The sequence below is a fragment of the Xylona heveae genome (assembly GCF_001619985.1).
Source record: "Xylona heveae TC161 unplaced genomic scaffold L228scaffold_5, whole genome shotgun sequence".
NCBI classification, from domain to species: domain Eukaryota; kingdom Fungi; phylum Ascomycota; class Xylonomycetes; order Xylonales; family Xylonaceae; genus Xylona; species Xylona heveae.
Genome location: NW_017264197.1, coordinates 1,288,282 through 1,315,705, shown reverse-complemented (window position 1 = coordinate 1,315,705; position 27,424 = coordinate 1,288,282). Strand labels below are relative to the sequence as shown.

Sequence of the window (27,424 nt, the reverse complement as noted above, 5' to 3'; positions counted from 1 at the left end):
TTCTCAATCTATCCTTTTCCAATCATTTGTTTATAATTTCCTCTTTTCCTCTACGAGAAACATAAAAAGACATGAATATTCTACACTCCACTCTATCCTCATGGCGGGATAAGCTCGCTCCGATCACGCATACTTCAACATTCCGCTCAACAGGCCAGATAACGCCCGACGAGTTTGTTTCTGCGGGCGACTACCTAGTTTACAAGTTTCCGACATGGGCATGGGAGCCAGCGTCTCACCCGAGCAAGCAGGTCTCGTATCTGCCGCCAAATAAGCAATACCTTGTGACTCGAGGAGTCCCTTGCCACCGGCGCCTGGACGACAACTTTGCCGGCGAAGCTGGACAAGATGAGACAATGGTCCGAGATGGATTTGGCGCAGGCGAAGGCGGAGACGACGATGGGTGGCTGCGAACGGGCGGATTGGCAGCTAGTCAGGAAGCACGCATGAAGGATGTCCGCACGGTCGATGAGAGTGGAAATATTGGTGAACATGAAGAAGACGAGGAAGAGATTCCGGACATGGAAGATGAAGAGGATGACGAGGAGGCAATAATACGGGATCCAAAAGCCGGTGCTGGCACAACCGCGTATGTCCTTGTCCTTACTTTGCCTTTCTAACGTTTCTCCTTTGCATCTTTGGCATTCTGCAATCATATAATACTAACAGTGGCTTTTTTACACAGCCCGCTACGGAAATACAACCTCTACATTACATATTCACCCTACTACCGCACGCCGAGACTGTACCTGTCCGGCTACCTGTCCACGTCTGAGCCTCTCGCGCCTCAGGCGATGATGGAGGACATTGTAGGCGACTACAAAGACAAGACAGTCACGCTGGAAGATTTCCCATTTACGCAAGAGAGCGTGAAAATGGCGAGCGTGCACCCGTGCAAGCACGCCTCCGTGATGAAAGTCTTGCTCGACCGCGCCGACGCCGCGCTGAAGATTCGTCTGCTGAAGCAGCGCCAGGCCCAAGTACAGGGTCACGGCCATGGCCACGACACCGACGGCAGGGTGGAGTCCGGCCTGGCGGGCCTAGTGGATGACACACACAACTTGAGCCTCACAGACAAAAAGGGCCACAATGCAGGCGTTGCAGCCGCGGGCGGAAACGGGGGCGACGAATGGGAAGTCCTCCAGCACGAGGGAGGCAATGAGGAGGAAGAAGTCGCCATTAGAGTCGACCAGTATCTCGTCGTCTTTCTCAAGTTTATGGCCAGCGTGACTCCCGGGATTGAACACGATTATACCATGCAAGTATAACTGGTCTTTAGTTACTTTCTTTTCTCTCCTCATTGTCTCGCCCCCTCTCTTTTTCTTAAATTTCTCGTTTGTCAAGTCGTTTGATATCTTTTTAAATATCCTTTCTGGCTGTTAATTTCTTCATTTTTAATTTTTCACACATTTCTATCCATGATAATACGCATATAATGACTTGGAGAAGCTTGGCGTTGTTATTTCGTTTTTTTTTTCTTTCCCAAGTTCTTTTTCCTTTATTCTTGTTTTCTTTCTCTTAATCATATTCGGTACTTGTGTGCATCTTTCTTTTGTATTTGGAGATCTATAAGAAATTCCTCTTGCACTTTTGCGCAAACTTAGATTACTGCTTATATTTCAATGTCATAATGTCGTTACTTGGTTTGCCATTCCTACTTTCTTCCCTTGCTCAGTCCTGGCGAATGCCCCTGCGTCGTCCCTGGCCGCCAATATTCGATACTCCCCCCGCAACTACCTGCAACTCAATGTGGCATATGTGTCCACTGTCCAGTGTTTTAGTTTTTTGCACATGAGTCTCATATTATTACTCATTTATTACTCATTTTCTCTCACTATTCGTTCAGTGTGTCATGCATATACCAAATACAGAAAATCTTCAATTCCCAAGTCCCCCCTTTTTTTTTGGTTCTCGCCAAATTAAAAAAAAAATGATTTCATTCTTCGGAAACCTAGGGGGAAAAGAAAAGAAAAGAAAAGAAAGAGCCAAGTGAAACGAGCGTGGTTATGCAAGAGATCCAGCGAGAGAACAAAAGAATGAAAGGATAGAAAGATAAAAGATGGCGTAAAATGTGTAAGAGTGTATTTCTCTATAATTCCAATGGTCATACCCTGCACCATGCATCATGCATCATCCACGCCAACACATCCACAGTCCAGTCCACAGTCCAGTCCCATGATCCCTCATCTTCTTCGTCCCCCGGTCTCTTCATCTCTTCAGCAACCCCCCCTCCAAACAACAACAGCAAAAACAACAACAGAAATCCGGCCCTTGGGGTGGACTCGAATCATTCGACCTAACCTACTGCTTTACTTTAAGAGAAACCCCAGGGCTTATCCTTCTTATTGAGCTTCGAATCCCTTCGCAAGCGCAGCCGGGAATTCTCAACCTCGTCAACGACCTCCTCGGTGCATGGGCCCAGATTGGCGCCCACGGTGCCAAGCAGCTTACATACAAACGCGGCATTACTGCCACGCTTGGCCAACGGAGCTGCGGGCAGAGCGCGAGCCTTGACTGCGCCGTACGCGGTGGAGGGGGAGGCCGAGGCGAACGTTTCGCGCTTCTTGAGCACTCCGCCGGCGTCGCGGAAGCGCGAGAGGATCGATGAGAAGGTCGTAGTGCTGCTCGCGGATGAAGAGGCTGCGCTTTCGGGAGAGGCTATGGCTTCGGCGAGACGTTTGGCGTGTTGGCTCGACATGGTTTCAAAGATGGAGTGCTAGAAGGGTTAGCGTGGATGTTCATGGGGTTTGTTTTTGTTGTCTTTTTTAGTATGATTGTATTCTATCCTTTCATTTCAATTTTCTTTCGAGAGAGGGAGAGGGGGAATTGAGAGAAAGGACAAAGGAATAACAAGAAAGAAATAGATGAATGAATGGGTGGATGGATGGATGGATGGATGAAGAGAGACAACGTACGTCAGATCGACCTTCAAGTCTCATAGCCTCAATCTGAGCTTGTTCGGCTTCAGAGAATCGGACAGGGCCAGGCAAAGGACCGCTCTGCACGGCAATGACCAACAGACAGACTGTCATGGCGAGATACACGACGAAGCGCGTCCAGGAAGTGTAAGCCATTTTGTCGAGATGTCGAGAGATGACGTTTGTATATTTTGGTCGTGGGGAGTTGATATATATCCCTGGAGCCGGAGTCCGTATAGGCCACAGAGCAAGAAGTTGAGAGCGAGACAGAGTAGTGAGCTGATCCCAGACAATGAAGAAGACAAAGAATTCGAAGATGAAAAGAAACCCGCTCTTCCTCTTCGGCACTTGCTTTCCACAAAAAGGCTCAACAATGAGAACAATAAGGAGACAAAAGAACACCTGACAAAAGGAGGGTACAGAATAACGACAGTCAAAATCAATCGAGGGCAGCGAAAACTTTTAATTGCATATCCCTTGGACTTATATCCTACCGTGTGGTATTATCTTGGCTTCAGCCCGGGGAACAGGGCTGCTGCGTACGAACCCAAGCGCACGGTAGTAGGCTGTAGCGCACAGAGGTTTGCAAGCTTGCAGGTCTGCCGGTCTGCAGGCCTGCGTCCCCGTACATGAGACAAGACAGGATAATCCTGATACATACATCCATACATACATACATACATACACCTCGAAGCGAAAATGCATCGTATGGTGGTTCCCCTTTCTTCATACATCATATCACACATGGATGTCTTGGTCAATGGTGTGTAGCCGAATCCGTATGTGTCTGACGAATAGGGTCAACGTAGGGATGAGATAGAATAAGAGCAAGTAAAGAGCTGTTGTCGTTAGCTGATTGCTCTGCACATTGCAAGTTGGGAAAGTTAGGTAAGCCCAAGGGACGAGGATCGAAAAGGGCATCAGCAAGGAGTGTTTCAACTCGAAAGGGACGCCCGTCAGGAAAATGGCCCAGGTAAGGCACAAAAGTAGTAGAAACGGGGCAAAAAGGGACATGGACGTGGTCCTTGGCGAGCCTTGGACACTTGTCTGCTAAAAGTATCGTGGGCCCTTTTTGGGCCATGGGTGAGCGTAAGAAAGGAAAAAGACTGCGTGTCTAAGTCGAACCACAGGGATGAATCAGATGTTTGGGATGTGTATAAAGACATCCCGAGAACCCCCGCGCCAGGTGATAAGCAACGCACTCATTCGAGTCGGGGAAGCAGGATAGAGAGCCTTGTTTCGTATTGCGCTAGGGCCAGACAATTTCGGGGTTGCATTTGTTGCAAGATGAAGCAGCCACAGGTTTGCCCTATTGTGTGCCTTGGAAAGGAAAAAAGAGAAAAGGTTCAGACGAATATGGACGAAGAGAAATAAGGCGACGAAAGTGGGTGGTCTTGGTGGCACAATGACGAAATCACCAAGGGATTGTAGTGTGTCTGGCGAAACGCTGGAGCGTTTTTCATGTACTCGCACATTTGTGAAGATTTGATATTGATCACATCTGAGATAATAAAGGTGGGAAAAGAGAGGCCTTGAGGAAGCACGTCGAAAGATGATCAGCCTTGCATGTAGACTGTGCGTTGAATAAGCCGGGCCCCCTTGACAAGGGCTTGCTTGGCTTCAGGGCTTGCGTCGGTCGATACGGCTGTAGGTACCGAGGATTTCCGTCTCTCTGGGATCATCAGGTAAGTAAAAGGCCATTATTAAATGCGAAGAAAGAAAACCCTGCATAAGCCACCAGGGACAATACAGTAGCAGCAATGTATGATTCGCGTGGGGTTGGCTTTCCCTTGAAACGGTTGGACGCGTTGGATGCAAGGGAAGCCCAAGGAGAGGTTTGAAGTTAAGAACCCGGAGCTACACCCCAAGTCCAAATCCGGGCAACTGATAAAGGGCCTGGTTTGCGTACCACTTATTGATGCGATATAGTTACCAAGCAATAATAAACTAAAAGAAATCGGCTTTGCTCTTATATCAGATCATATCGCTGTTATCAAAATAGGCATTGTTCTAAAGTCTAATTTATTCTCGCTGTTGGGTATGGACGTTGGTGGAGATGATTTAATGCGTGTAGTGAAAGTGCAAAGTTTACCGGCATAATTTAATAATCTTTGAGCAAAGCGCATATCAAGTGCAAATAATAAGTGACGCTGCGCTCCCAAAACCTTCTCGTTGGATGATACAATCAGAGATTTTCAGAGTGAAGCTACCTCCGTTGCGACAATAATACAAGATTGCCCGCGAATGGTTCGTCGGCTGAACTTGAAATCAAAGCATCTGCTCATAGAAATGCCATCAGAGAATGCCACATGAAATTCTTGTAGGTCAGGCTGTAACAAAACGTGCGCAAAGCAATCTTAATGCCCGAAATGCCATCACTGCTATGAAACTCCTCCCGTGTTCTTTTGACTCTGAAAGAAGATAATCTAACCATAATGACGCAACGATTACTGCCCATGTAAGCATCACGACCGCCCCACATTCGATGATCCAAATGCACTACCGAAATTCATGCTTCTTTTGAACTTGAGTTTGACTTCTGGCTCCTGACCGGCTGCAGAACCTTCTTGGTTGTCGTTCGTATTGGTTTCCGAACTTGCATCGGTGGTCGAGCTGGTTTCAGATGCCAGAGAAGCCATTTGCTCTGCAGCTTGAACCAGTTTTGAATTCAATTGGTTGAGGAAAATTTCGTCCTTGGCAGTAACATTCGTCAGGCCAAGCGGTCCTCGCAGCTCGACGTCGCCATCTGTCTCCTCTTCGGGGATGGGCGGTGGAAGTTCTTGGTCATTTGCTGATACCTCAGCGCGAGTTTGTCTTGGAGTAGGAATAGCACTTGTGTTTTCGTCCAGAGGTCGTGGCGCTGGAGGTGTATGACCGGCGTCCATAGTGAGATTATCCACTGGGGGAGCGAGATTTTCAGAACCCGTGTTGCGATCATTCGGAGCACGCGACGGTGATGAGGATCGCAAGGGCGAGGCCGCTGAAGGTGAAGTGACCTTCGCCACTATCTCTGGGGGCAACGCGGTGGGTTTAAGGCTGATGCCATCCAGTTCCTTTTCCACTAGCGAAATATCTATCCCGTTTCCTACCACACTGTTTCCGGCTGGTGAGAGACTGGCTCCTGGCGAGATTTCCTGGGGCTCTTTGCCCAAAGACGGAGCATTCTCCGAAATACTTGGTAAATGGTGGTCTTCCCTCATTGCAGAAGAAAACGTTCTTGATGTTCCTCCAGAGCTTTTCCGCGAAGACCCGCCCTCCCAGAACCTCTCGGTTTGGTCGAGTGGGGTAGTTTGCCTTGAGCTCTGGCTGCTCAGATTTCCGGCACCAAGCGGGACTTTCGTTGAAAGACTAAGTGCTGGATATCCTTCTAACGGTGTAGAAATCCCGCTTCTTTTCCCAAACGGTCCCGCTGCCGATTCTAGTTCTGCAATACGTGCCTGTAACACCTTACGTTCAGTCTCCCACATAGCACGCTCCTGTTGAAATAGCTGCCTCTCTTGCTCAAACACCTTCCGCTGTTGCTCAAGCAAAAGTCGTGACTGCTCGATGTAATTCGTTGTGAGCGAAACAGTAGGTACCGATGCTGCTCTCGCAGGAGGAACTTGGCTGGCTGAGGGGATAGATTGGCGCGGTGGACACGAGTCCGCGCTGCGAATGTCGGTCGCAACAGGGGACCGCAGAGGTGAAAAGTATTCCTCGACAGGAAGCAATCCATTGGGAGAGCCAACCTGGCGGAAGGCAGTCGCGTTCGGTGACGTCAAGGACGGCGGCGGGAAGATTGGTGGAAGATTTTCATTGTTGGGATTGGCAAAGGCTGGCGTGGGAAGAAAGGACAAACTATGTGATGAAGACGTCGACATGATGGCTTCTGAGGGGAGTTTTTCAGGGGAGTGGTAGAGGGTTTCCTATTTTTGTGGCCTGTTAGCTCTAATTTTGTTCGTTCTTTCGAACTTGCGATTACCTTCGGCCAAAGCTGCCGTTAGGACAATACCACTGAAATCGTGCGCTATGGAAGCTCTCGTACCATAGGAAGAAGCGTGACAAGATCGGGTTTCAAATGAAATCGTGAAGATCAAAGCAATTGGCAATGAAAAAGAGTGAAGTAATGGAAGGGAGGATGAAGGCGGTGAAGTAGACCTGTAGCGAGCACACTCTTTCCACAGTCAGGGACTAGAGCATTCTAAGCGCTTCATTTGGAAGGGCCCGTCGTCGACTACCCGAGCTGTCTCCAGGTGGGGATGCGACGCCTTTCTCCACTGAGTTATAGTGAGTCTTGGGCCAGGTCAACTTCGGCCACTTTCTCGGTCGACCTAACTGAAGGCACGATCCCCACTTTGTTAACAATCATGAGAGTCTCTACCCCCATTTACACCATACTATTTCAAAGGCCTTTTTCTAATAGGTTCTAAGCCATTTGCCACGGCAAACGATGCGGGCTTGCTACGGTCACTGAGGAACAGCGCAAGAAGACCGTGAGGATCGTTCCGCCAACAGGAAAAGCTGAAAGGACGTCGGCCTATCGCTTTGAGCGACAGGTCTGGATGATCTGTCAGATCGTCTTGGATTTGCTTGACCATTCGCTCGGCCCTATCAGGGCCCGGTACCTGGCGAGCCCCTGGAGAATGGAAGAATCGCTAGCCAATAATATCAAGTCATAAACCTGTGAATCGCCCGTTCGAACTAGGAGTGATACATTGTATGAGACCCGAGTTCCTGCGAATCTGGCGGGGTATCTGTCCCTTGCACAAAAAGTCTCCGCTTCATTGTCACTTGGTCTACATTTATGCTGGTAAATTGTTTATTGAAATAATGGTCCATTGGAAATAAAGCGTCTATGAATGATATCAAAGACCTATTCTGTCAGAGCTTCACAAGTACCAATTCATCTTTGTCGTTACGAGTTTGAATTTCATTCTACCGTGCTGAAATCCATCTGGATGGGGTCGCAACATCGGTTTCTTTTATATATCCCGAGCGTCCATCCACTTCAACAGAAGAGAAAGCTCCTCTGCAACAAACAATGGATCGTCTCGTTGGATGAAATGACCACAACCTTTTGCAAAAATAGGGCCCCTTCTTTGACTGGGTGGAACAATGTTCACCAAGTCTTGATTGTACCGGTGCCAATATGGGTTTGTATAATTCATTGTAAGAGCAATGGGGGTCCTAGTGCGCTGTAAAATGGTCAGCATTTATGCATAACTATAAAAATGAAGCATAGCACAGTATTGTTAGAGGAACACTGATATCATTCTTCCTCGTGTCTCGACCATTGGCGGATACAGCTGGTATTACCTACCTCCAAACCCTCTTGCGCAAATGCCTCCCAGTCATGTCCCACAACCGTCAACAACGGTGTCCCGTTCCTAGGCCCTACTAACTGAGGCCCATCGGAATAAGGGAGGAGTTGAGCCAAGTTTCTTCGACTCAATCCTTCACTATTAGGAACGCTGGGATGGAACATGGCACCAGACTTCTCACATGCAACCCTAATATCCTCAACAGTCACGCCCTTCGGAAGTGCATTTGCATCAAAATCCGCCGCATCTGGGTCGGGCCAAATGGATACGAAATCTGAATTTGCCATGATAGAGTCTAAGAAGAGAAGCCCGGACACAGTGTTTGGATATGTCTGAGCGTAGAGACGCGCGATAGCGCACCCAATGGAGTTGCAGACGAATACTAAGTCGAGGCTTCCAAAGTCGCTCTCTGCAATATCCAGTTTCGTAGCAGCAATGCATTTGATGAGTTCGTGTAAGTCAGCTACCGCGTCAGACACATCGTGGCCATGACCATCTCCGCTCCTGTCGGCCGGGTCTTTATCGGTAGTTGCACCCTGCCCGTATCGGTCATAACAGAGCATAGATGGATAGCCCTTTTCATCGTGCTCCCCTTTGGATATGAGGGCTCTGGTCACAGGAAGCCAGAGTATTTTGGGGAGCATTAAGCCGTTTAAAAAGACGACGAGCCTCGTCCGCGGTGATGGCAATGAGGTACCTGGAATGAAACTGTAACTGATCGTTGCTGAAGGTTTCGACGGGAGGGCAATGTACCCTTCCTCCATTCCCTGCGCCATGATGTCTGATGTCTGAGGACAGAGAAAAGGGTTTCTTTTTCACAGTCAATAAGGTACTATTTTCTAATTGAGTGGATGTAAGAGCTTGGTTTTATAGCCAGCTGCTTACTCGACTGTATATAGGGGGGGTGTTGCCAGGCAAGCAAGCTGCTGACAAATTCACCAACCACCCAAGTTATATGGATAATTGCCCCCTTGGACCCCTGATAATTCATATATCACTCCATACTACTCGCGGTCGACAGTGAGAGTCGGAATCCACAATGAGGGTAACTAATTGCCAGGCGCACCTGCTGCTAAACTGCAGGTGGGGGCTGAACCAATCAGTACCTCTGGAGCCGATAGTTACATTACCTGCAAGTAGTGTCCACTGATCTGTCGGTCAGCCAGCACCGCAAGCGAGCCCCTCCTGCTAGATATCACCACCAAACAACCCCCCGATATCGTCTGTATATACACCACTGTAGTCACCTAGAATAGTCTATTCCGATGCGGTAACTCATGGTCGATATTTGACTCCCATCTCTCACCATAGCTACCCGATGTCTTCCTCCAGCCAATTCAGAAAGTCCAATTTGGGTAATCTGAGATTAGAAAATAATATGCATGATGGAATTTTGGTTCAAAACAAGATAATCTAAGACCGTCTATAAACACCAACGCCCCATGCGGCTCTGAGGACAGCTAGTCCCCATGCCATCCCCAAGCTATCCCAGATAACGTTTAATTTACTACCCTTAATTTCTTTCCAACATACGGCTACCTCGGCCATTGGAATGTTAGCACTCTCCGCAAGCATAAGCATCTCCACGTCAAAAATCCATCCTTCAGAGTGCATATAGGGTATAATGTATGGAAGTGAAGCCCGAGAAAATAGTTTGAAGCCGCACTGTGTATCCCTGATAGCTGCAGTCGCAGGCGGAGTAAGGATACGGAGTAGTAAATGAAATGAATGCATAAGAAAATTCCGCAGAAACGAGCGCTGCATAAAAGGGTAAGCAAATTTCATCAAGAAATGGAGTGGACGTGTATACCTTGACAACAGCTTCGCTGCCAACCAAGTGTGCTCGAGAGCCGATCGCGATGCCTCGACCCTGTGGATCTTCGACCTTTTGGCACTCCTTGACCAGCTTTCCAAGGTCATCAAATTGAGTCGCGCCGTCCGCGTCAGCGAAAATTGCATAACACCCTCGTACATGCCGAAGTCCATGCGTCACAGCACCACCCTTTCCGCGGTTCTCCTCTAGTGATACAACTCTAATAGACCCTTCCACGGTAGCAGAATCTTTTGCGCTAATGACTGTCTCATCGCCTCGCTGCTGCACTTCTGAGAGGTGATGATTGCGCGCAAATGTGAGCGCCGTCTCCACAGTCTTATCCGTCGAACCGTCCGAAACAACAAGTATTTCCCATCCGTGGAAAGGCTTCGGGATCGCTCTGTTAGGTGGAGTATTTTTCGATTGTGCGTGGCGGGCGGCGGTATTTGTTACTTCTCTTCGCTCAGGCTCCAACTCGCCGTTGCTCTTGTTTGCACCATGATACGTCGATTTGAGATAAACCACGGCTTCCTCAAGCATAATAGCCAAGCGTTCTTCTTCATTGAATGCCGGAACAACGACAGACATGAAAATCTCAGGGGCCTCGAGCTCTACATTTTCTTCAGAAAAGTCCCCTTTTTTATGCGCCGCCTCTTTCTGCGCATCGTATTGATCTTTCCAGCATGGCAATTGCTTGGGAGAGCTGGTACTTCCGTCCGGCAAGATAGTCCTATATGTCTTCTCAGATCGACGAGGCGGTCGAGGCGTGGGAGCGACTATCAAGATAGCAACGTAGAGCTAGTATTGAAGAAAAAATTAGCGTAAGCTATCTAATTGCAAGTCATCAGGTTTCCTACAAAGGAAGCACCTCCAACAGTCAAAGTCACGAGAAGGAGGATTAACAAAGGAAGTGGAGCTGCTTGGATCAAATTGAGGAGCTCGTAGAGAGTACCCGCAACACCATTGGCGTATCCCATGTTGCTGCTTGAAGGTATCCAATTGCGCCGAGCTCCAGTTAATTTCAAGAACTCCGCCCAATGTCAGTAATAATTAATCCATTGGAACATGGCAAATCCCATGTGATTTCAATTGTTTGGATAGTACTAGGGAAGAAGCAAGTCCCTTGCGTGCAATGTGTCCTTGTCGAATTGACGGCGTTTTCCGCTGCCGTTGTCTTTTGGCTCATCTCTAGTGTGGCTCTGGTGTGGGGAAAGACCCGACCGGTTCCCCATGAGTGGTGCTCGGGAACGTAAATAGGCACACCCGCACCACCTCGAGCCAGCCGTCCCCAACGATATCGGATAGCGAGGACAGACCCATTCTACGGCTGCTTTCTCTAACAACTGGAACGCCTCCTCCGTATTGCAATTAGACCTGGAGAAATAAACAGAATTAACAGAAATGTAAGTTGCAATTGAGATTAGCTAATGTGTAGCCCATTTCTCAATGATCTTGACAAGGCACTGCACACATTTGCATGAAGTCGTTATTATTCAGGTATCGAAAAAGTCTATTTCTAGATCGCCCCGCGAAGATGGACCAGACATGTTGGATAAAAGTAGTTGCAATTGAGTACAATTCAAGCGTATAACACCCTCACTCGTCCTGCATTAACCGTCTACCCTCTATAAATCAGAGCCTGTGCATGAGTCGTCAGTATACCTCGTGCTTGAAATGACGAAAAACCCTACTTACTCTCTGCTTGACCTTCTTTCGACACAAGGGGCAGCTGGCCGTCGTGGCTGGTCTCGTTTTGTCAAGCCGATGGGGAGGAACGTGCATGTCGGCGCACCATTGGCACATAACCAGATGCCCGCATGGAAGCACAACCGTATCTGCAAGCTGCGTATAGCATATCTTGCATTCGAGGTTTACGGTTAGCTCCTCGCTCTCTTTCGGTGGCGGTCTTCCACTTGATTCATTATCTAGCCCTTTGCGCTCCCCTTCTGGCTCTGATTCTTCCTCTTCATGGTCGTTGACCAAGTCAAATCGAGCGCTTGCTCTGATGCGAAGCCATCTGAGAAGCGATTCCCTAGAAGGAGAATCCAGCAATGAGAGCTCGCGCAATCTAGGTTCAAACCTAGTCACAAACAGGCCATCCTGGGCAAGCGTTTGATTTGCCGTTGCAGTCGATGAACTGCTCTCGTTTCGATTCCGATCATGTGGGCTATGACCCCCAGATTGCATTGTAGGTGATAGTGTCTGGGGGACCGGTACATCTCTCGCCCAGGGCATTTGTGACCAACCTTGAGCCCGCAGCCCCGCATAATACTCATTAAGCATATCATCGTCATCATCGGCCTCGTTGTTGAATCTCGTTTCCTCTAGCGCTCGATTTGCTTCGGCTACGCTTGAAGGCTCTCCGGTGGTTCCTTCCATGACTTGCTCCTCAGCTGCAACGATTTCTCGTAAGATACGATCTCGTCTTTGTTCCTCTTCTCTTTCTCTGTAGCGACCCCAGGCACGATTGAACATTCCTGTAATTGGACTCTCATAATCGGCTCCTTGCCTTTCGACCTCTTCCCTTGAGCCAAATGTACGAGTGTAATTCTCTACGGTGCGATGCTCCCGTTCGAGCTCTCGCACACGTTCTCGCGCAGCTTGTACGTTACTTTCAGATGCCTCAAGATCGTCTGCCGCTCTCTCCCTTGCACGCCGAGCTCTCTCAAGAGCCGCATTCGCTGCATCAAGTCGGTTTTGGATGGATGATATCGACACCATGGGATCGTTGACTTGGCTACTGTCAGGCTGGCCAACTGTCGGAACCAACCCGCTTCGCAGTGGTCTCTCCGAAGGAGCCCTCCTTTCATGGGCAAAGAAACCTTGCTGGCGAAGTCTGCCCAGACTTGTTTCTCTGGAGTCAGATCGTGCCAATGATTCTGCGGATTCCTCGGCGCGTTCGCCTAGGCCATGTAGGCTGGCCATTACTCTCTCGGTGCTGCTACGAAGCTGCTCTAGCTCTCTTCGCAGTGCAGTGATGTATATTGCCTGATCACCATGTCTCCTTCTCAGGTTTCTGTCAATGGCCGTGAATCTGGATGAAACATCCTCGGCGCTTTCGTCTGGGTCTTGGTCCGGGTCCAGATCGGACCCGGTGGCTGCTCGGATTTCATCCAAAGCTGCGCTCAGCGCCGAGGAAAGACTCCCCGCTGTCTCTGATTCATGCTCTCGCTGAAGCGCTGAACTCGCAGCTTCACGTCGCTCCGCTTCTATTTGGGCCTCACGTAGTTCTTCCAAGCTTCTCGGGAGACGGCCTGGAGCGACCTCTTGCAGAGGCTCACCGGTAACTTCAATTCTCCCTTCCGAGCCATCTTCATGCTGCACTCTCCTGTACCCTCGATGGTGATCATACCAGCGCTCGAGAAATTCGGATTGGTCGGGTATATCGGGAATCCTCGTCTGAGATGGCGGAATCGGAGGGCTGGCAGCGTCTATTCTCGCGTCCCAGAACTCTGTAGAGCCTATGTCAGCTAAAAGGTTTTAATTCACGATGACCATTTGCTACCTTTACACATCCAACAATACCGCTGCCATCGTGTAGCGCGACGGACAAATCCCACCCCATCAATATAAACCGAATAAGATGAGGAGTGCGAACGACGATCGGCGCATGCACAACAGAGAGGTGTAGCTGTAAGCAGGCAAGAGGTAGGCAATTTATGGGGACAATGCTCAGGAAGGCGTGGCGTATTCGCTGTTAGAGTTGCCATTCTAAAGTACAATAAAGCGCATCGTGTATGAATGAAGGGTAGATTAATAATGATATGATGTGTGTGTGCTTTGCACGATAAGGTCAAGAGGTACACACGTTGCGGTGTTTGGATGATCCACCGGGGGTTAAACTCCGAGCAAGCTCCGATAACCCCTCCCTAACTAAAACCAGTCAGGCAATGATAACTAAAGTCTGGGGAACTCGTCTAAAATGGATTGACTTGTGTTATGACCTCTTGCTAACGTCATTATTGTTAAAGCTGAGGAGCCAGCACATGGAGCTAATTCGGTCACAATCTCTGTCAATTTCAACTTCAACTTTTAAAGAATTACAATTCCAGTCGGCCGGGTATTCTTGGCTATGTTTGCTCGCTCCTTACTCATCTCAAGACATATACCGAAATTAAACTCATCAATTCTGCATCGCACAATGTCTTCCTTCATCTTGCCGAGCTCTTCACCAGCCGTCAACGTCACGGTTCCCGAAGACTTGTCTAAAGATCAACTGTTGTCATTTCCCGCATTCAAAAATTGGATTTCGACTCTGCAGCATTCGCTGTCTTTGCAACAGAACAAGGATCACACATTTCATGATTTACCCTATAAATTGCGGAGGATCAGGGTCCAGTCCGTCGATTACTTCGGCGGCGAACGTCTGGGCTTTGTAAAATTACAGGCCGAAATTTCAAACGACAATGGGGAAAAGCTGCCTGGATCAGTATTCCTGAGAGGCGGTAGTGTTGGAATGATGGTGCGCTGCCATTCCGTGCCCACTGTTAGGAAATGGAATTCTAACTATATCGACAGCTTGTTTTGCAACCCGATGACGTACCTGAGCACTCCGAAGACGAAAAGTATGCTATTTTAACCATTCAACCTCGTGTGCCTGCCGGCTCTCTGGCCCTGACCGAGCTCCCTGCGGGCATGATTGACGATGCTGGAAATTTCTCTGGAGCAGCAGCCAAGGAGATCAAAGAAGAGATTGGTCTCGAAATTCCCGAAGATCAACTGACTGACCTCACGAATCTTGCTCTACCGTCTACAGAGGAAAGCACCGGTGAGAAGCTGCAAAAAGGTACATACCCAAGTCCGGGTGGCTGCGACGAGTTTGTACCCATATTCCTTCATCAACGGCGCGTTCCCAGAAATCAATTAAAGGACTGGCAAGGGAAATTAACGGGTTTGAGGGACCACGGAGAAAAGATTACGCTCAAGCTCGTACCATTGGAGTCACTGTGGAAAGAAGGCGGTCGCGATGCGAAAGTCCTTTCCGGATACGCACTTTACCAGGGGCTGAAGAAAGAGGGAAAACTCTAAAAACTTGGCGCACGGGATATATTCGGTCATCATGCGGCGGTAAAGATGATCCGACCATGTGCCTGAATCAACACTTGAAAATAGCATTGCCAAACCAGCACACTTGGGAAAGGAACGAGCTGGATTGCGGGATAATTATTTTGCATCCTTCATAATCTTCTTAATATTATGCGTGTTCTATGTGTGTCTATGATATGATGTAAGCGCCGTGAGCCCCGCATGCAGGTAATTTCTGGAGATTCATGTCTTGCGAGATTAACAAAGCTTCCACTTTTTGGCGACCTCGAAGCCTTCAGCTAATGTTCCAACACGAGCATCGATAGCGTAACCCTCTTGCTCAAGCTTGCGGCATTCCGAGTACAAGTCCTTCAATGGGACCGAGAAGCACTCAATGAACTCATTCTCTTCGAGCTCAGTTTTGAGATTCTGGTTCTCGGGCCGGGACATGTCAACCGTTACATGTACCATGTTCAAATTGGTATTGCAAAAGCCGGGATCTGTAGTAAAAGTTCAATAAATGTTACAAATTGACATTTTCCGGACTTACCGTTGTACATCACCGGGCTCACTGCACTGGATCCCTTTGCAACCTCGCCCACATAACCCGTCTCCTCTTTAAGCTCCCGTAGAGCGCATACCTCAGGGCTTTCTCCAGCGTCAATTAATCCAGCTGGAACTTCAATGCACACTTTGGCGACTGGTGGCCTATACTGCTTCTGCAAAAGGAGTTCCGGTCCAGTAGATTTCTCGAGTATGGCAATTATCCCTACTCCGTCAATTCCCGAGCCTTGCGGCCGCGTTTGACGCTCTGAAGACTCCCACGTGCGCTCCACACCATTGGGATCTAGGTATGTGGTTCTTTAATTTTCGAAAAAAAGAAAAAATATCAGCTTTTATCACAAAAATTTATGGCCAGATTGGCTGTGGTGCTTCCATACTTGACTAGCCTCGCCCAGCGAGCTTCTTCATTACGCTATTTTTATCTCAGCAAGCCAAAGTCTTGAGAATAAATGATCACTCTGCACGAATGAAACTTACCAGAGGCTCAGTAGAAATGAACTTGGATCCTGAAGCCGACATTTTATTTTTCTTATATTAATTCCACGCGAGTAGGGTATTCGGTACAATTCAATGTTTGATGTCAAAAGACGGTTGAAAGTGTCGTTATGATTTTGAAACCCGGGAGTCTCTGCGCTGACGTAGCCTGGAGCTACACGTGATAGGCGCCAAAGTAGCGGTACCGCTCGGCACGAGTACCTTACTCACCTTCGGACTCCCTTTCCCCGCTACCTTTTTCTTCAGGCCCTTGGAAAAAATACGAGAGCCATGTACCTGGTCTGATCTCCCCTCAGACGAGACTTTTTGTACGCGAATTCACTTTACCTGTTCCTGAATGTGGCCCCTGTCGCATAAGTCACCTTTTGGTCCATGCTTATTTCACCCCAGACCATGGCGACGAGTCGTAATCCATTCAAAATCTTTCGGCTCGGTGAAACTTTGCTGAAATCATAATGCCACCAATCTGTTATGGTCTTGCATGATTCATCGTCATATATGCGGATCGAATCATACGCAAAGGGGCTTCCACAGTCTGCTCTTGCACATGCATTCTGCTTGATAATAATGATGCGTATTCCCTGAAAACGTGGTGGCTTGGAGCGCTCATGCTCCACATTGATCGGCACACTTCTGAATAATTACTCGAGTGACCTTCTAAAATTGAATGAGCTGATACCCTAGTACAAGCCAAAAAGAAAATATATATATATATACGAATAGGGGGCCGCTGTGTGATTGCTGGTGTGCGCGTCCGGCTGAGGATGGTGAGCTTGACTAAAGCACTGGATTCGAATATGAGCTGTCAATTGAGACAAAGCTGTTATTGGAGGTGTTCTCTCTTCTGCAAATTCTCCACAGGTCCCAGAACAAGAGATAGCACCTCCGCCTCTGTTGCTCCTACAGGACATTATTTGTTGTACTTCCGAAGAGTCAAACTATGCAAGCTTAGAAAATTCTTTTCCCATGGCTTCGGCGTATAATAGTATTTGATGAATTTGCGGTCCTCACAGCAAGCAATCCTTTTCTAAGAGTGGCATTTCCGACATCACGATGCAAAGAATTTGAGGGTAGAAGATATTAATGAGTAATAAAATATCGGGGTAGCGTCCAACAATGCGAGAGTTAGATTGTGTTGTACTAACCACAGATATCCTAATAATACAGTTAACAAGTAATAGAATCGAATCACAGGACATGACCACAAAGGTACCGTGCGGATTGACTCCATTCTCCCGAAGATGAGGTTTATCAGAGGGCAATATAAAATGTGCCCGAAGCATATTCACATGGCAAATCCCCAAACAGAGAATTGTCAGCGCACCAATCAGCAAGCCAATAACAGTAATTACATTCGGCGGTGAAGCTGTTCATTTTATTTCCATCGCGTGGTGAGTGGTATGATATGGTGTAGGATCCAAGCAGACAAGAGGATTAGCAAGGTTGAAAGAAGAGTAGCGTAATCACGATAGCCAAATGCATCGGATGATGTGCGGGACTTGCCGTATCTGGAAAATTAATCGAATCTTCTCCAGAGTGGGTACTTACTTGTACTTTTCGTTCCCCTCGCTATAGGGGTCCCTGCGGGTAGGGGTGGCTTCGACGATAATTTAGTCTGGCCCGTCGCCATTCTTCAGACTCCATCCATTGATCTGGCATTTTTGCGCGATGAGGGAAGTGAGCGCCCAGGTTTCCGCAGAAAAGTCTAAAGCCGAAAGGCGCCATCTCCATCATGAGGCCGACGTCGTCATCATCGGCGGCGGAGTGGTGGGATGCGCCATTGCTGTCGCCTTGGGCCGACAGGGACGCAGCGTCATTCTGCTTGAGCGAAGTCTGAAGGAGCCGGACCGGATTGTTGGCGAGTTGTTGCAGCCTGGAGGCTGTGAGGCGCTGAGAAAGCTTGGCATGGAAGGTAACTATCTATCGCCCTTTCTCAAGACCAAATATGTTTTGCCTGCTGACAGTGGTTGAGATTGTCTTGAGGGCATCGATGCGGCGACGGTGAAGGGCTACCAAGTCATTTATCACGGTGCAGGCGTCCACATTCCTTACCCGCCCAATGCCGAACAAAATACGAAAGAGAATGCCGAGGGCCGAGCTTTTCACCATGGCCGCTTCATCCAGAAACTGCGAGAGGCTGTCAAAAGAACGCCGAACGTCACGATCTTTGAAACAACGGCGACTGATCTGGTCCGAAACGGCTGGACAGGTCAGGTCCTCGGTGTTGAGGCGCAAACACAGGGCCAAAAGGACTACGTATGTTACGACAGGGAACAAAACAACCTGGAAGACGTTGAAGAACCTTACTGATCGATGACAAAATTAGTACTTTGGTCACCTTACAGTCGTCGCGGACGGATATGCCTCCAAATTTCGGAAAGGGAATCTTCAAAACCAGCCAATTGTCAAATCAAAGTTCTTTGCTCTTGAGCTTATCGATGCTGATATGCCAAACCCCGGACACGGTCATGTCGTTATCAGCGATAACCCACCTGTATTGCTCTATCAAATCGGCTCACACGAGACTCGAGCCTTGATCGATATTCCTGAGAATCTTCCCTCAGCATCCGTTAAGAACGGCGGAGTAAAGGGGCACCTCCGAAACGTTGTCATCCACGATCTGCCCAAATCGGTTCAGCCGTCTTTTGAGAAAGCTCTTGACAATGGCTCATTGCGGTCCATGCCCAATTCATTCCTTCCTCCGACTACCAACAAAGTACCCGGACTTCTGATTGTTGGCGATGCCTTAAACATGCGACATCCTTTGACTGGCGGAGGAATGACGGTTGCATTCAATGATGCAGTATTATTGGCAGAATTGCTGAGCCCTGAGAACGTACCGCACTTTGGCGACACGGGACTCATTCTCAAGCAACTTTCAACATTTCATTGGCGCCGGAAACATACATCCTCAGTGATTAATATTTTGGCGATGGCGCTTTATGCGTTATTTGCTGCGAATGGTATGGATTACGCTTGATCATTCCCTGCCAAGTCACATTAAGACTAACGTTGCTCTAGATCCGCAATTGAAGGTTCTCCAGTTGGGTTGTTTCCGTTACTTTTGCAGGGGTGGCCCATACGTTGATGAGCCTGTCGGCCTCCTGGCCGGTATCATTCACCATCCGCTCATACTTTTCTACCATTTCTTCGCCGTTGCTTTCTATTCGATATGGATTCTTCTGTCCAACTCCAAGGCTTCCCATTTGCCAATTGCAATACTGCAGAGTTTTGCGGTTTTCTACAAAGCTTGTGTCGTCATTTTCCCTTTTATCTTTGCTGAATTGAGGCGATAGTTTTCGTCGCGCTCTGCTGAGAAGCGTGCAACATCGTATTGGCCACGGCAACGGCATTGGATGCGGCGTCTATATTATTGTCATATTATTTTTACTGTATATTATAATTTTCTTTCTTATTTCACGATGGACTTGATTTTCCTACATAGATCTGTTGGTGCGTTTACTCCATTTCTCAAGTCGATACCTGGTTCACATCCCTATGCGAAGATAAAGAAGATTATTTATTATATATAACGATACTAATATAATACAACATCTGAATGTCAAGGCTGTAATTATGAATTTTTTTATGGAAAGTACAACTGGAGACAAGCTTTCTCGTGGAATTAGACAAACCATTAGGCAGCGCTCGAGCCCACTAGCGTCACGTGGGGAGCGGAGGCGGCGCCAAATCCGCCGACCTGAGTCGAGGCAGATATACATGTGGTCGGCAGGCGTCAATGCACAGCTTCTCAGCTCGGTCACTGCAACATCTAACTCAGATAACACCACTATCCCTCCGGTCAGCTATATAGCAACCAAATAATTGAGACATCTTCTCAAGAGGAGTCTTATTCTTCTTCTTATATAACCTTCGATAGCAACACCACAATGTCACGCTGCCCGATTGTCGTTGTTCCCAAATTTATCGGGACGATAAGTCTTGGCCTTTTAACGGTTCGTTCAAATCCGATCTATCTTCTCCATTTAAAATAGATGCTATTATTCGGGAAGCTTGAACGTTTTGAAAGACTGATCATGATCGAAACTTATAGGGTGTATCCTACACTCTCTCCACCCAGACTCTTCCAACCCTCCTTGCTTTCCCTTCCGCCGCGACAGCTCACCACAGTCTTCAGAAGCTCCAATCTGTCGCAAAGCGCCACCTCCATGCACTATCTGGGCTTTCAATCGTCTCTTTGAGCACGGCCTACTTTTTCTCTCCTCCGCGTGGCCGACACCCTTACCTGCTCTGGACCAGTCTCATGGTGGCTCTCAGCGCCGGCGTCGATTTTGCTCTACAGAAGAATGAAGCTCGCCTGTTCTCTCTCTCGAAGCGACAGGAGCAAAGTGGCTCAGAGAGCGGCGAACTCCCTCTTCATGAAGCCAAGAGGGCAGAGGAGGGTTATGCTGGCGCCATCAACGGCGAGGAGGTGAAGAGCCGCATGGAGGCCTTCCAGTTGGCTCAAACTGTCCGCGCGTGCGTCGCTGGCATTGGCTTTTTGATGGGCGTCGTTGGCATCTGGGGCGATGGTGCCTAAAGGCTATGAGCCTCTTTGTTGGGATATATATCACCAGATAAGAAAGTGATGGGGCACATATATCATCTCAAGGAGACGGGCTTCTCATTTCTATCCGGCATTCTGAAACTTTTGAGATTGAAGCCCGACTTTACATTCGCGAGGCCCGCTGAGGTTTCTTCATTCGGGAGCGATGTGTCAGCTTATCTTGAAGATATATTCACATCTTGACAGGATGGCTAACTGAGTTTAAAACATCTCTTGTCATGCCTTTTTTTTTCCTTTTGGCGTTGGGAGCGTGTATTAGGGGATGAATTGAGGGTTTCCGCGGCTGAATATATTCATGTCATTCTATGTAAATAGCACTCTTCACTCTTGCTTGCCTGCAGGATAAGCTTCCCATTTTTAATCCAATCTTATCTCCTTATGAATGCAACCTTGGACACAATGTGATTGTTCAATGCATTGGCAGCGACATGTTTTCACAGACATAAAGCAAATCCATGGTTCAAATATTTTTATTTGGAAAATATTTGATTTTTTTTTTAATTGGTTTCATATGGTTTTTAATCTCAAGGCCTAATCCAGTTAGTGTAGCGAAGCAAGAAGCACTGAAACAGAAAGAAACACAAGACGATAACAAAGGAAAAACCAGGACACTACGAGTCACTTACCTGAAAGGGCAGGACTTACCTTGCACCATCGAGATATATCTTCACTAGGTCACTGGAGCAATGGGTGAATCTCACTTACCTCTTCCCAAATGCGGGATTCATACCTTGACCACCTGCAGTAGAAGCAATTGCTGGAGTAGGACTTACCTTGTCCATAATAAAGGACTGTCGAAGCCTCACTCGAGGACATAGCCCTCCTCATAGATATGACCAGAGTCGGAATTGACGAATCTGTACCCTGTGGTTGTCGGCGCCTTGAGCGAAGTCTCTTTCAATCGAGCAACATCGTCCCAGAACGCCGTTGAGTGTACGGCCTGAACCCAAGTCATGGGGATCAGATACCTTGTACTGAACGCAGGAACGGGGATATCAGTGCGCACCGGGACGGGGACAGCGCCCTCTCTGGTCACGGGAACTCTATTGCCAGGCCAACCTTCGATGATCAGCCCGTAGCAGCAATCTGTCTGTTCTGCCATGGGGTCAATAATGCCGCCGAAGACAAAGTCCTCAAAGGCGGAGCCCAACTCTGCCAAACGATGATTCTCAAAGAAGGGTTCGACGATTGCAGCACCAATCTCGTCAGGGTCACGGGGATAAGCCGCAAACCCAATGGCATGTGTACACTCGTGACAGAGGGTAATTGCCAAGATGAGCTGAATACGTAGGCGCTCCGAAACAGATAGTCTGCCGGAGCCAAGATGATAGAGAAAGATAGGGTTAATATCAATATACGAGCCCAGGCCGCCCATGGGATGCACGATGTCCGCGTTGCCGCTTGTGCAGCCCCAAGAGTTCATGGTTGTCAACAGGGGATTGGTCCTGAACTTGACAAAGCTTGCCAGATTCTCCAAGGTGTCAAATGTATCTTTGAACTGCAGAGGCGTTAGCGGAGTCTCCTGCCGATTAAAAGTAAAGCATGGGCGCCCGTACGTCTCAGTCATCCCGCCTCCTAAAATATCATTGCGGCCGTAGATCAAGGCATGGAAGAAGGTGATGGAGCTCATATCCGTCAGGATCCTCGAGGCCAGACGCAAAGTCGGCATGAGGACCTGATATTTCTCGTCGAAGACAAGAAAATTCTCCCGACTAAAGAGGGGATGGATATCGTTGGTCAGATCGCCCAGATTGGCGCCGTTGAGCTCTAGAGCATCGTGATCCTGCAGGAAGAGATAGTTGAACTTTGACAGAAAGATGTCGTTGACTGGCCAAGACTGGCAATCCATTGTAACTAACTGTCAGAAGAGGAAGAAGAAGATACCGCTTGCCTTTCCAAATGAAATGTTGTCTGCGTTTTTTTTTGATGACCTGTCAGAGTTCAAAGGTTGTGCAATGCCGAGAAGTTGTGGATGTCGATAGCCTTGGGGTCTGTAAAACGTTACAGGTCGCTGCATTTTATACATGATTTTCATTTTGAACAGGATCATGAACTTGAAAGAAACAACTTTTGATCAATTAAATGCAGTGAGCTGAACAGAGGAAGAAAAAAAATTGCAAGCAAGCAGAACAGGAGATGACAACATGATATGAATTTAAGAAGATATTATGAACAGTAAAGAAATAACGATGAACAATTATCTCAATATATCCATATGCAAAACTGTTTTTTCTTTCTCCTTTTCGAAATGATGGCATGCTCAACAGGAGCCCTATGTGTTCAGTGCCGGTCAACGGAGATCTGGATAAATTGTAAATTGGACATGTTTGCTTTTGCTGTCCTGCATATTGCAGAAGTAATATGAGAGGGCAAGATCTTAGGGTAAGTATTCATGCCCAACCCTTATCGACATAAGGCGGCGCTGAGAGCGCGGCCCCTTTTTGCTACAAGATACTTCCCCTCGCTCTGTACTCCGTACTCTTTGTTGTTTGCGTTGCAGACAAGCGAGAGGGGCGATGACCTCATATGGCTTGGGACTAGATATTCCATCTGCTTTTTGTCGGGTCGAATCTCGCTTAGATCAGGCCGCTGTATAAAGGTAACTTTGTCAGAGAATGGCTTTGTATTGATATCGTCGTGAACAGAAATGGCCTTTTTCTATGCAGCTCCTCGAATAGCCATTGTAAAATCTTCTCATTCGCTGCTTAGCGGAACTGGCTCCGTGCTGAATGAAGTGAAAGAAACTTGACTATTTTGCAGATGCTTCTTTGTATGTACGGCAGATACAAAAGTTGTGGATTTCGGCATCGGCAAATGAAGGGCAGCCGTGCCAGGTTAGATCCGAGTCCAAATGGGGAGTTTGGCCCCTTTATGAGACATAAACTTTCCACTAGCTTTACCTGATCAGGTGCTAGGGAGCGCAGGGTTGGCCAAGTGTGCAGTCCCAATCCGTCCATGTTTTGTCAACAGCACCCCACATTTGGCTCGTGATTCTGACACCCAGCCAGTGACATTGACGGATGAGACGGCCCATCATGAAGGATCGACAGGGAACCCCGGTCTTTATGTGATTGAATCACCCGCGCGCGTCGAAACCGCTAACCAGGGGCACCCATGAAACAACGGATCCTCAATAGCTATATTTGGTGCGGGTTACTCTCTTTCAGCCAAGTTCAAAGGGCAGGCCTGGCAGATGTTGCGGTATCGAGCGATCGCCACCCAATTTCACAAGAACAGGATGCGCCGATGGCGCGAGCGAACACGGGAAACCTGGTCGAGAAATGAAAAAAGTCGCAGTGGGCAAAGTATTGCGGTAGATGAGCTGGCCCGGTTTTGAATTTCCCCTTCCCGCCTCCGCTCGCTCTTTTTACATGGGCGATTAAGGTGCCTCTGATCATTGCATATACGGTCTTCAGCTTGCTCGAGTCGTGGGGGGGACAATTTTGCAGAATGGCCTGAAAGTATTTTAAAGGGGCTCGGGAAGGCAAACAAACAACTCTGTGAGAGAAAGTAGGTATGCTCCCATCACATTTCTGTTTCTTGTGTTATTTTGGATCTTGGCAGAGAGATAAGAACTGGTTTGGCTCCTTACTACCTACCTACGTAATTCTGCACGGAAATACGCTTTGTACAAAGTACAAAGTACTCCGTAAACTACTGCACAAACCAAATGGGTGCGACATTCTGTTCTGCTCCGGACGTTTGCAGAAATTCCAGCCTTCGGCCCCGATGAGCGCAGCTTGTCTCTGGTGTTCCATCGGGGTCTCGTGGCCTTTGCAAACGCGGAACTCTTGAATATTTTCTGTCGCTCTTAGTTGTATTCGTAGAAGAGATCTGGTTAAGTTAAGCTAAGACGTAATTTGGGTTGAATTGAGATATCCCTTGGATGATTACATCCTGATGGGGGATTGTTATTAAAGGTTCCTCTATCTCGAGGTTGGCCCAGGTATAGTCCTAGAGAGAAGAGAGTACGGCATCGGAGCAAAATGACGGCTCTTCGGCAGTGCGAGGTCGTAACCAGTCCGTCCAAGATAATAACCTGCAGCTTGCTTTGAGGTGATTTTCAATTGGCATCTCGCTTAAGGTCGGTCCGTTCCCTCTTTGTGGTCCACCCAACCGCTTCTTGCCAAACCTTCACGTTGTCATCCTCCATCTTTCATTATTGCGTTTTCGCATCTCCATCTCCTTTCAGCTCTCACTTCTGTGCTCATACTTTTCACTTGTCTTGTGCGATTTTGATGACTCCCGCTCGGCGATGACCAGGGTGTCCTCCGCCTGCTGAGGCATCACGATCTTCCCAACGGCCGAACTACACACTTCGCTTTTGTCTCCTTTATCGAAATTGGGTTGTGCGCAAAATATAGACCGGATAGAATGTGGTAGAGGAGGAGTGCAGGACGAAAAGAAAAAAAAAAAAACTTAAGAGTCTATATCATTAACTTTGCAAGAGATCATCGTCACATCGAGCGATGGGCAAGTGGCCTGCGGGCCCTATCACCGACAACCCAGCATCGATCCCGATTCGAAGGTGCTTAGACTGCATCCAAACGTGGGAATCTGGTTCACAGACTCAAGTCCCGTCCATCGAAAGAATCCTCCATTGAACTGCACCGAAAAAGGTCGACTTTCATTCTCATCTGATACACACCCGTGAACTCTCGAAAATCTCATTGTCAGGCTTCTTTCCTCCATTCGTTCGAGTTTCATACCCTGTTTTACAACCACCGACGTTCAAAACGAGGACGACTGCACGATCTGTGACTCTCTTTACGCTGATACCACGCCGCTCTCGATTTTCTTTCTCGGGTTCTCGGACTCTCGGATTTACGCTTTTCGTTTGAGGATTATTCTTGAGGGATTGGAGATTCTCTGACAAGACGACCGCGTTTGAGTCAAGCCTTTGCTGCTAGAATCGACTTTTGACACGCTCGGCGATTCGTCAAGAGTGCTTCAACCAACCCGCCTCTTCTACTCTACGATCGTTTATTCAACAACAAGCAGCGTCAACAGCTCGGATCTTACGGCGGCTCTCTCCCTAGAAATTACGCAAATATGGCACTTTCCAAACTCCACCCGTCTTCTCGGGTCCACTCCGCCTGGATCGTTGTATTGACCATTCTTATGCTCGGCGTTCAGGAAGCCCTCTCTCTCGACATCAGATACTGCTCCAGTCAGAATACAGGCTCAAGCTTCAACTCAGGTTCGTCTCATCAGAAGGATGCTCTCGATGATTACACAACGTGACTAACGCGAGCTGTTCTAGTTTCCAACATCTATCAATCTAATGGAGCCTGTTCAGATACCTGCAAGTCAAATTACGCGTTTGCCATCCTTCAAGGTTCCTCCTGTTGGTGCTCAAACTACGTTCCGTCGTCTACCACTTCGACTGGATCGTGCAATCAAAATTGTCCTGGATACCCTGATGATAAATGCGGTAATGAGTCTGAAGGGCTTTACGGCTACATTGCGCTTGGGAACAGTCCCTCTGGTACTGCAGCGGCTTCTTCTAGCTCCCAGTCAAGTGGTCAAAAGCCGAGCACCAGCTCAACTAGTACCTCTCAGGCGGTTAGTAGTCAAACACACCCTGTCAACCCCTCGACACCAACCCACCTCACCCCATCTCTTCAGTCAAGTGTTCTTGTTATTCTTGTTCAGCCATCTTCAGTCTCAGTATCACTGAGTACAACCCGTTTGACACCCTTCTCAATCCAGACTACTCCAAGTGCGAAGCCTTCGACAGTGCGGGAAACCGTCACTGCCTCACAATCACCCTCGGTTATCATATCCGTCATAACTAATGTATGCCTCGCGCGAATTTCCTTTATCCCATTTGACTTTTGAATGCTTCTTGCCACGAGTTTGGTCCCCTGTTTGAGTAATTTTGTGCTAAACCAGTTCTAGACTCCTTCCACAACCTCCACTTCATCTCAATCGACGAGCACTTCCACTTCAGCCGACTCCACATCTACCTCTTCGTCGTCGACCTCTTCGACGCCAAGTCCTACGTCCAGTCCTCAACCGGCTGAAGAATCTCCTACAACATGGACTCCTACCCCGGTTACTACTGTCATGACCATAACTGGACAGGTTCGGACTGTAACTATGACTCCCACCGTGGCCCCGAGCTCGGTTTTGCCAGTCAGTAAGCACAGCGACGGCGGATTCTTTTCCCATGCAGGAAAAGTTGCGGGTCTCTTCGTCGGTATTGCGCTCATCATCCTCCTCGTGGCTGGCATGATTTTCTTCTGTTGCTGGAGGCGCCGCCAGCATCTGAGGGATGTCGCAGCCGAGTCTACCTCGAGCGAGGAGGGGCCATCACGTCGGCCAAGCCGAACCATGAGTGAGAATGGGCTCCTGAGCGGATTCATGGGCGAAAAAGTCCCTTCCACATCGAGCCACCGGGCAGGATCCTCTGAAAACGATCCTGAACCTGGTCGCTCTGGTCGACTTCCTCGTGTTGTTGACCAGCGCCTGGATCCTACCAGCCTCTACAGCCCCGTGCACGATAATTCCAGCCGCGCCAGTGTCAGGAGTCTCCGCGACGACCAAGATTATTCTAGGCGTGTTCTCCGGGTATGTTAAAATCATGACGATGTGTCTGGACGTTGAAATTGACAGTTTTCTACAGCTCACTAATCCTGATGAATCCGCGGATTAAATCCAACCTACACCTTATTCGTTTACGACCGAGCACGAACTTTACTTCTCCTTCTCCTTCTCCTTCTCACGACCGCCCTTGGGC

At 48.3% G+C, this 27,424-nt stretch overlaps 13 protein-coding genes across 13 annotated transcripts; 6 read left to right on the top strand and 7 right to left on the bottom strand.

Moving 5' to 3' along the window:
* Positions 1–71: 71 nt before the first annotated feature.
* On the top strand, positions 72–1,268 carry L228DRAFT_268289 (hypothetical protein; the record flags this gene model as incomplete). Its single annotated transcript, XM_018335106.1, has 2 exons — positions 72–589; positions 686–1,268. 2 exons carry the CDS (start codon positions 72–74, stop codon positions 1,266–1,268), a joined length of 1,101 nt encoding a protein of 366 aa, XP_018188472.1.
* A 1,046-nt stretch (positions 1,269–2,314) lies between these two features.
* L228DRAFT_268288 (hypothetical protein) lies at positions 2,315–3,074 on the bottom strand (the record flags this gene model as incomplete). The annotated part of the gene is made up of 2 exons (XM_018335105.1): positions 2,315–2,716; positions 2,916–3,074. 2 exons carry the CDS (start codon positions 3,072–3,074, stop codon positions 2,315–2,317), a joined length of 561 nt encoding a protein of 186 aa, XP_018188471.1.
* On the top strand, positions 2,863–3,613 carry L228DRAFT_139519 (hypothetical protein). Its single transcript, XM_018329160.1, has 2 exons — positions 2,863–2,911; positions 2,969–3,613. The coding sequence occupies exon 2, from the start codon at positions 3,084–3,086 to the stop codon at positions 3,549–3,551; it is 468 nt and encodes a 155-aa protein (XP_018188470.1). The 5' UTR covers positions 2,863–2,911; positions 2,969–3,083; the 3' UTR covers positions 3,552–3,613.
* Positions 3,614–5,383: 1,770 nt separating this feature from the next.
* Positions 5,384–6,778, bottom strand: L228DRAFT_238812 (hypothetical protein; the record flags this gene model as incomplete). Its single annotated transcript, XM_018331082.1, has 1 exon — positions 5,384–6,778. The coding sequence occupies one exon, from the start codon at positions 6,776–6,778 to the stop codon at positions 5,384–5,386; it is 1,395 nt and encodes a 464-aa protein (XP_018188469.1).
* A 1,009-nt stretch (positions 6,779–7,787) lies between these two features.
* L228DRAFT_247329 (hypothetical protein) lies at positions 7,788–9,185 on the bottom strand. Its single transcript, XM_018332621.1, has 2 exons — positions 8,218–9,185; positions 7,788–8,092 (listed from the first exon to the last, which is right to left on the bottom strand). Exons 1-2 carry the CDS (start codon positions 8,992–8,994, stop codon positions 7,880–7,882), a joined length of 990 nt encoding a protein of 329 aa, XP_018188468.1. The 5' UTR covers positions 8,995–9,185; the 3' UTR covers positions 7,788–7,879.
* Positions 9,186–9,428: 243 nt separating this feature from the next.
* Positions 9,429–11,118, bottom strand: L228DRAFT_230106 (glycosyltransferase family 2 protein). The gene is made up of 3 exons (XM_018330528.1): positions 10,889–11,118; positions 10,029–10,829; positions 9,429–9,976 (listed from the first exon to the last, which is right to left on the bottom strand). The coding sequence occupies exons 1-3, from the start codon at positions 11,006–11,008 to the stop codon at positions 9,632–9,634; spliced, it is 1,266 nt and encodes a 421-aa protein (XP_018188467.1). The 5' UTR covers positions 11,009–11,118; the 3' UTR covers positions 9,429–9,631.
* A 199-nt stretch (positions 11,119–11,317) lies between these two features.
* L228DRAFT_247327 (hypothetical protein) lies at positions 11,318–13,781 on the bottom strand. The gene is made up of 3 exons (XM_018332620.1): positions 13,537–13,781; positions 11,727–13,483; positions 11,318–11,670 (listed from the first exon to the last, which is right to left on the bottom strand). The coding sequence occupies exons 1-3, from the start codon at positions 13,739–13,741 to the stop codon at positions 11,650–11,652; spliced, it is 1,983 nt and encodes a 660-aa protein (XP_018188466.1). The 5' UTR covers positions 13,742–13,781; the 3' UTR covers positions 11,318–11,649.
* A 391-nt stretch (positions 13,782–14,172) lies between these two features.
* On the top strand, positions 14,173–15,059 carry L228DRAFT_210502 (hypothetical protein; the record flags this gene model as incomplete). The annotated part of the gene is made up of 2 exons (XM_018329853.1): positions 14,173–14,493; positions 14,550–15,059. The coding sequence occupies 2 exons, from the start codon at positions 14,173–14,175 to the stop codon at positions 15,057–15,059; spliced, it is 831 nt and encodes a 276-aa protein (XP_018188465.1).
* Positions 15,060–15,161: 102 nt separating this feature from the next.
* On the bottom strand, positions 15,162–16,212 carry L228DRAFT_230102 (hypothetical protein). Its single transcript, XM_018330527.1, has 4 exons — positions 16,098–16,212; positions 15,998–16,032; positions 15,607–15,917; positions 15,162–15,556 (listed from the first exon to the last, which is right to left on the bottom strand). Exons 1-4 carry the CDS (start codon positions 16,137–16,139, stop codon positions 15,315–15,317), a joined length of 630 nt encoding a protein of 209 aa, XP_018188464.1. The 5' UTR covers positions 16,140–16,212; the 3' UTR covers positions 15,162–15,314.
* A 1,495-nt stretch (positions 16,213–17,707) lies between these two features.
* On the top strand, positions 17,708–19,618 carry L228DRAFT_230101 (SE-domain-containing protein). Its single transcript, XM_018330526.1, has 4 exons — positions 17,708–18,027; positions 18,088–18,371; positions 18,442–19,078; positions 19,137–19,618. The coding sequence occupies exons 1-4, from the start codon at positions 17,784–17,786 to the stop codon at positions 19,409–19,411; spliced, it is 1,440 nt and encodes a 479-aa protein (XP_018188463.1). The 5' UTR covers positions 17,708–17,783; the 3' UTR covers positions 19,412–19,618.
* Positions 19,619–19,856: 238 nt separating this feature from the next.
* On the top strand, positions 19,857–21,072 carry L228DRAFT_261028 (hypothetical protein). Its single transcript, XM_018334300.1, has 2 exons — positions 19,857–20,071; positions 20,170–21,072. The coding sequence occupies exons 1-2, from the start codon at positions 20,006–20,008 to the stop codon at positions 20,653–20,655; spliced, it is 552 nt and encodes a 183-aa protein (XP_018188462.1). The 5' UTR covers positions 19,857–20,005; the 3' UTR covers positions 20,656–21,072.
* Positions 21,073–21,484: 412 nt separating this feature from the next.
* On the bottom strand, positions 21,485–22,531 carry L228DRAFT_261027 (hypothetical protein; the record flags this gene model as incomplete). The annotated part of the gene is made up of 1 exon (XM_018334299.1): positions 21,485–22,531. One exon carries the CDS (start codon positions 22,529–22,531, stop codon positions 21,485–21,487), a length of 1,047 nt encoding a protein of 348 aa, XP_018188461.1.
* Positions 22,532–25,734: 3,203 nt separating this feature from the next.
* On the top strand, positions 25,735–27,340 carry L228DRAFT_268280 (hypothetical protein; the record flags this gene model as incomplete). Its single annotated transcript, XM_018335104.1, has 4 exons — positions 25,735–25,882; positions 25,946–26,481; positions 26,584–27,255; positions 27,311–27,340. 4 exons carry the CDS (start codon positions 25,735–25,737, stop codon positions 27,338–27,340), a joined length of 1,386 nt encoding a protein of 461 aa, XP_018188460.1.
* Between the last annotated feature and the right edge of the window lie 84 nt (positions 27,341–27,424).

Coding starts and splice junctions, on each gene's coding strand:
- L228DRAFT_139519 (XM_018329160.1), top strand. CDS start 3,084: ATGTCGAGAGATGACGTTTGTATATTTTGGTCGTGGGGAGTTGATATA.
- L228DRAFT_247329 (XM_018332621.1), bottom strand. CDS start 8,994: ATGGCGCAGGGAATGGAGGAAGGGTACATTGCCCTCCCGTCGAAACCT. Junction 8,093..8,217: donor TTGCGCAAGAGGGTTTGGAG/GTAGGTAATACC, acceptor ACCATTTTACAG/CGCACTAGGACCCCCATTGC.
- L228DRAFT_230106 (XM_018330528.1), bottom strand. CDS start 11,008: ATGGGATACGCCAATGGTGTTGCGGGTACTCTCTACGAGCTCCTCAAT. Junction 10,830..10,888: donor CTGTTGGAGGTGCTTCCTTT/GTAGGAAACCTG, acceptor CTTCAATACTAG/CTCTACGTTGCTATCTTGAT. Junction 9,977..10,028: donor GCAGCGAAGCTGTTGTCAAG/GTATACACGTCC, acceptor CCTTTTATGCAG/CGCTCGTTTCTGCGGAATTT.
- L228DRAFT_247327 (XM_018332620.1), bottom strand. CDS start 13,741: ATGGCAACTCTAACAGCGAATACGCCACGCCTTCCTGAGCATTGTCCC. Junction 13,484..13,536: donor GTATTGTTGGATGTGTAAAG/GTAGCAAATGGT, acceptor TAGGCTCTACAG/AGTTCTGGGACGCGAGAATA. Junction 11,671..11,726: donor GAAAGAAGGTCAAGCAGAGA/GTAAGTAGGGTT, acceptor ACTCATGCACAG/GCTCTGATTTATAGAGGGTA.
- L228DRAFT_230102 (XM_018330527.1), bottom strand. CDS start 16,139: ATGTCGGCTTCAGGATCCAAGTTCATTTCTACTGAGCCTCTG. Junction 16,033..16,097: donor TCATTTCTACTGAGCCTCTG/GTAAGTTTCATT, acceptor AGATAAAAATAG/CGTAATGAAGAAGCTCGCTG. Junction 15,918..15,997: donor CGCTGGGCGAGGCTAGTCAA/GTATGGAAGCAC, acceptor CGAAAATTAAAG/AACCACATACCTAGATCCCA.
- L228DRAFT_230101 (XM_018330526.1), top strand. CDS start 17,784: ATGAGGGAAGTGAGCGCCCAGGTTTCCGCAGAAAAGTCTAAAGCCGAA. Junction 18,372..18,441: donor CACAGGGCCAAAAGGACTAC/GTATGTTACGAC, acceptor TGACAAAATTAG/TACTTTGGTCACCTTACAGT. Junction 19,079..19,136: donor TGCGTTATTTGCTGCGAATG/GTATGGATTACG, acceptor ACGTTGCTCTAG/ATCCGCAATTGAAGGTTCTC.
- L228DRAFT_261028 (XM_018334300.1), top strand. CDS start 20,006: ATGTCACGCTGCCCGATTGTCGTTGTTCCCAAATTTATCGGGACGATA. Junction 20,072..20,169: donor TAAGTCTTGGCCTTTTAACG/GTTCGTTCAAAT, acceptor CGAAACTTATAG/GGTGTATCCTACACTCTCTC.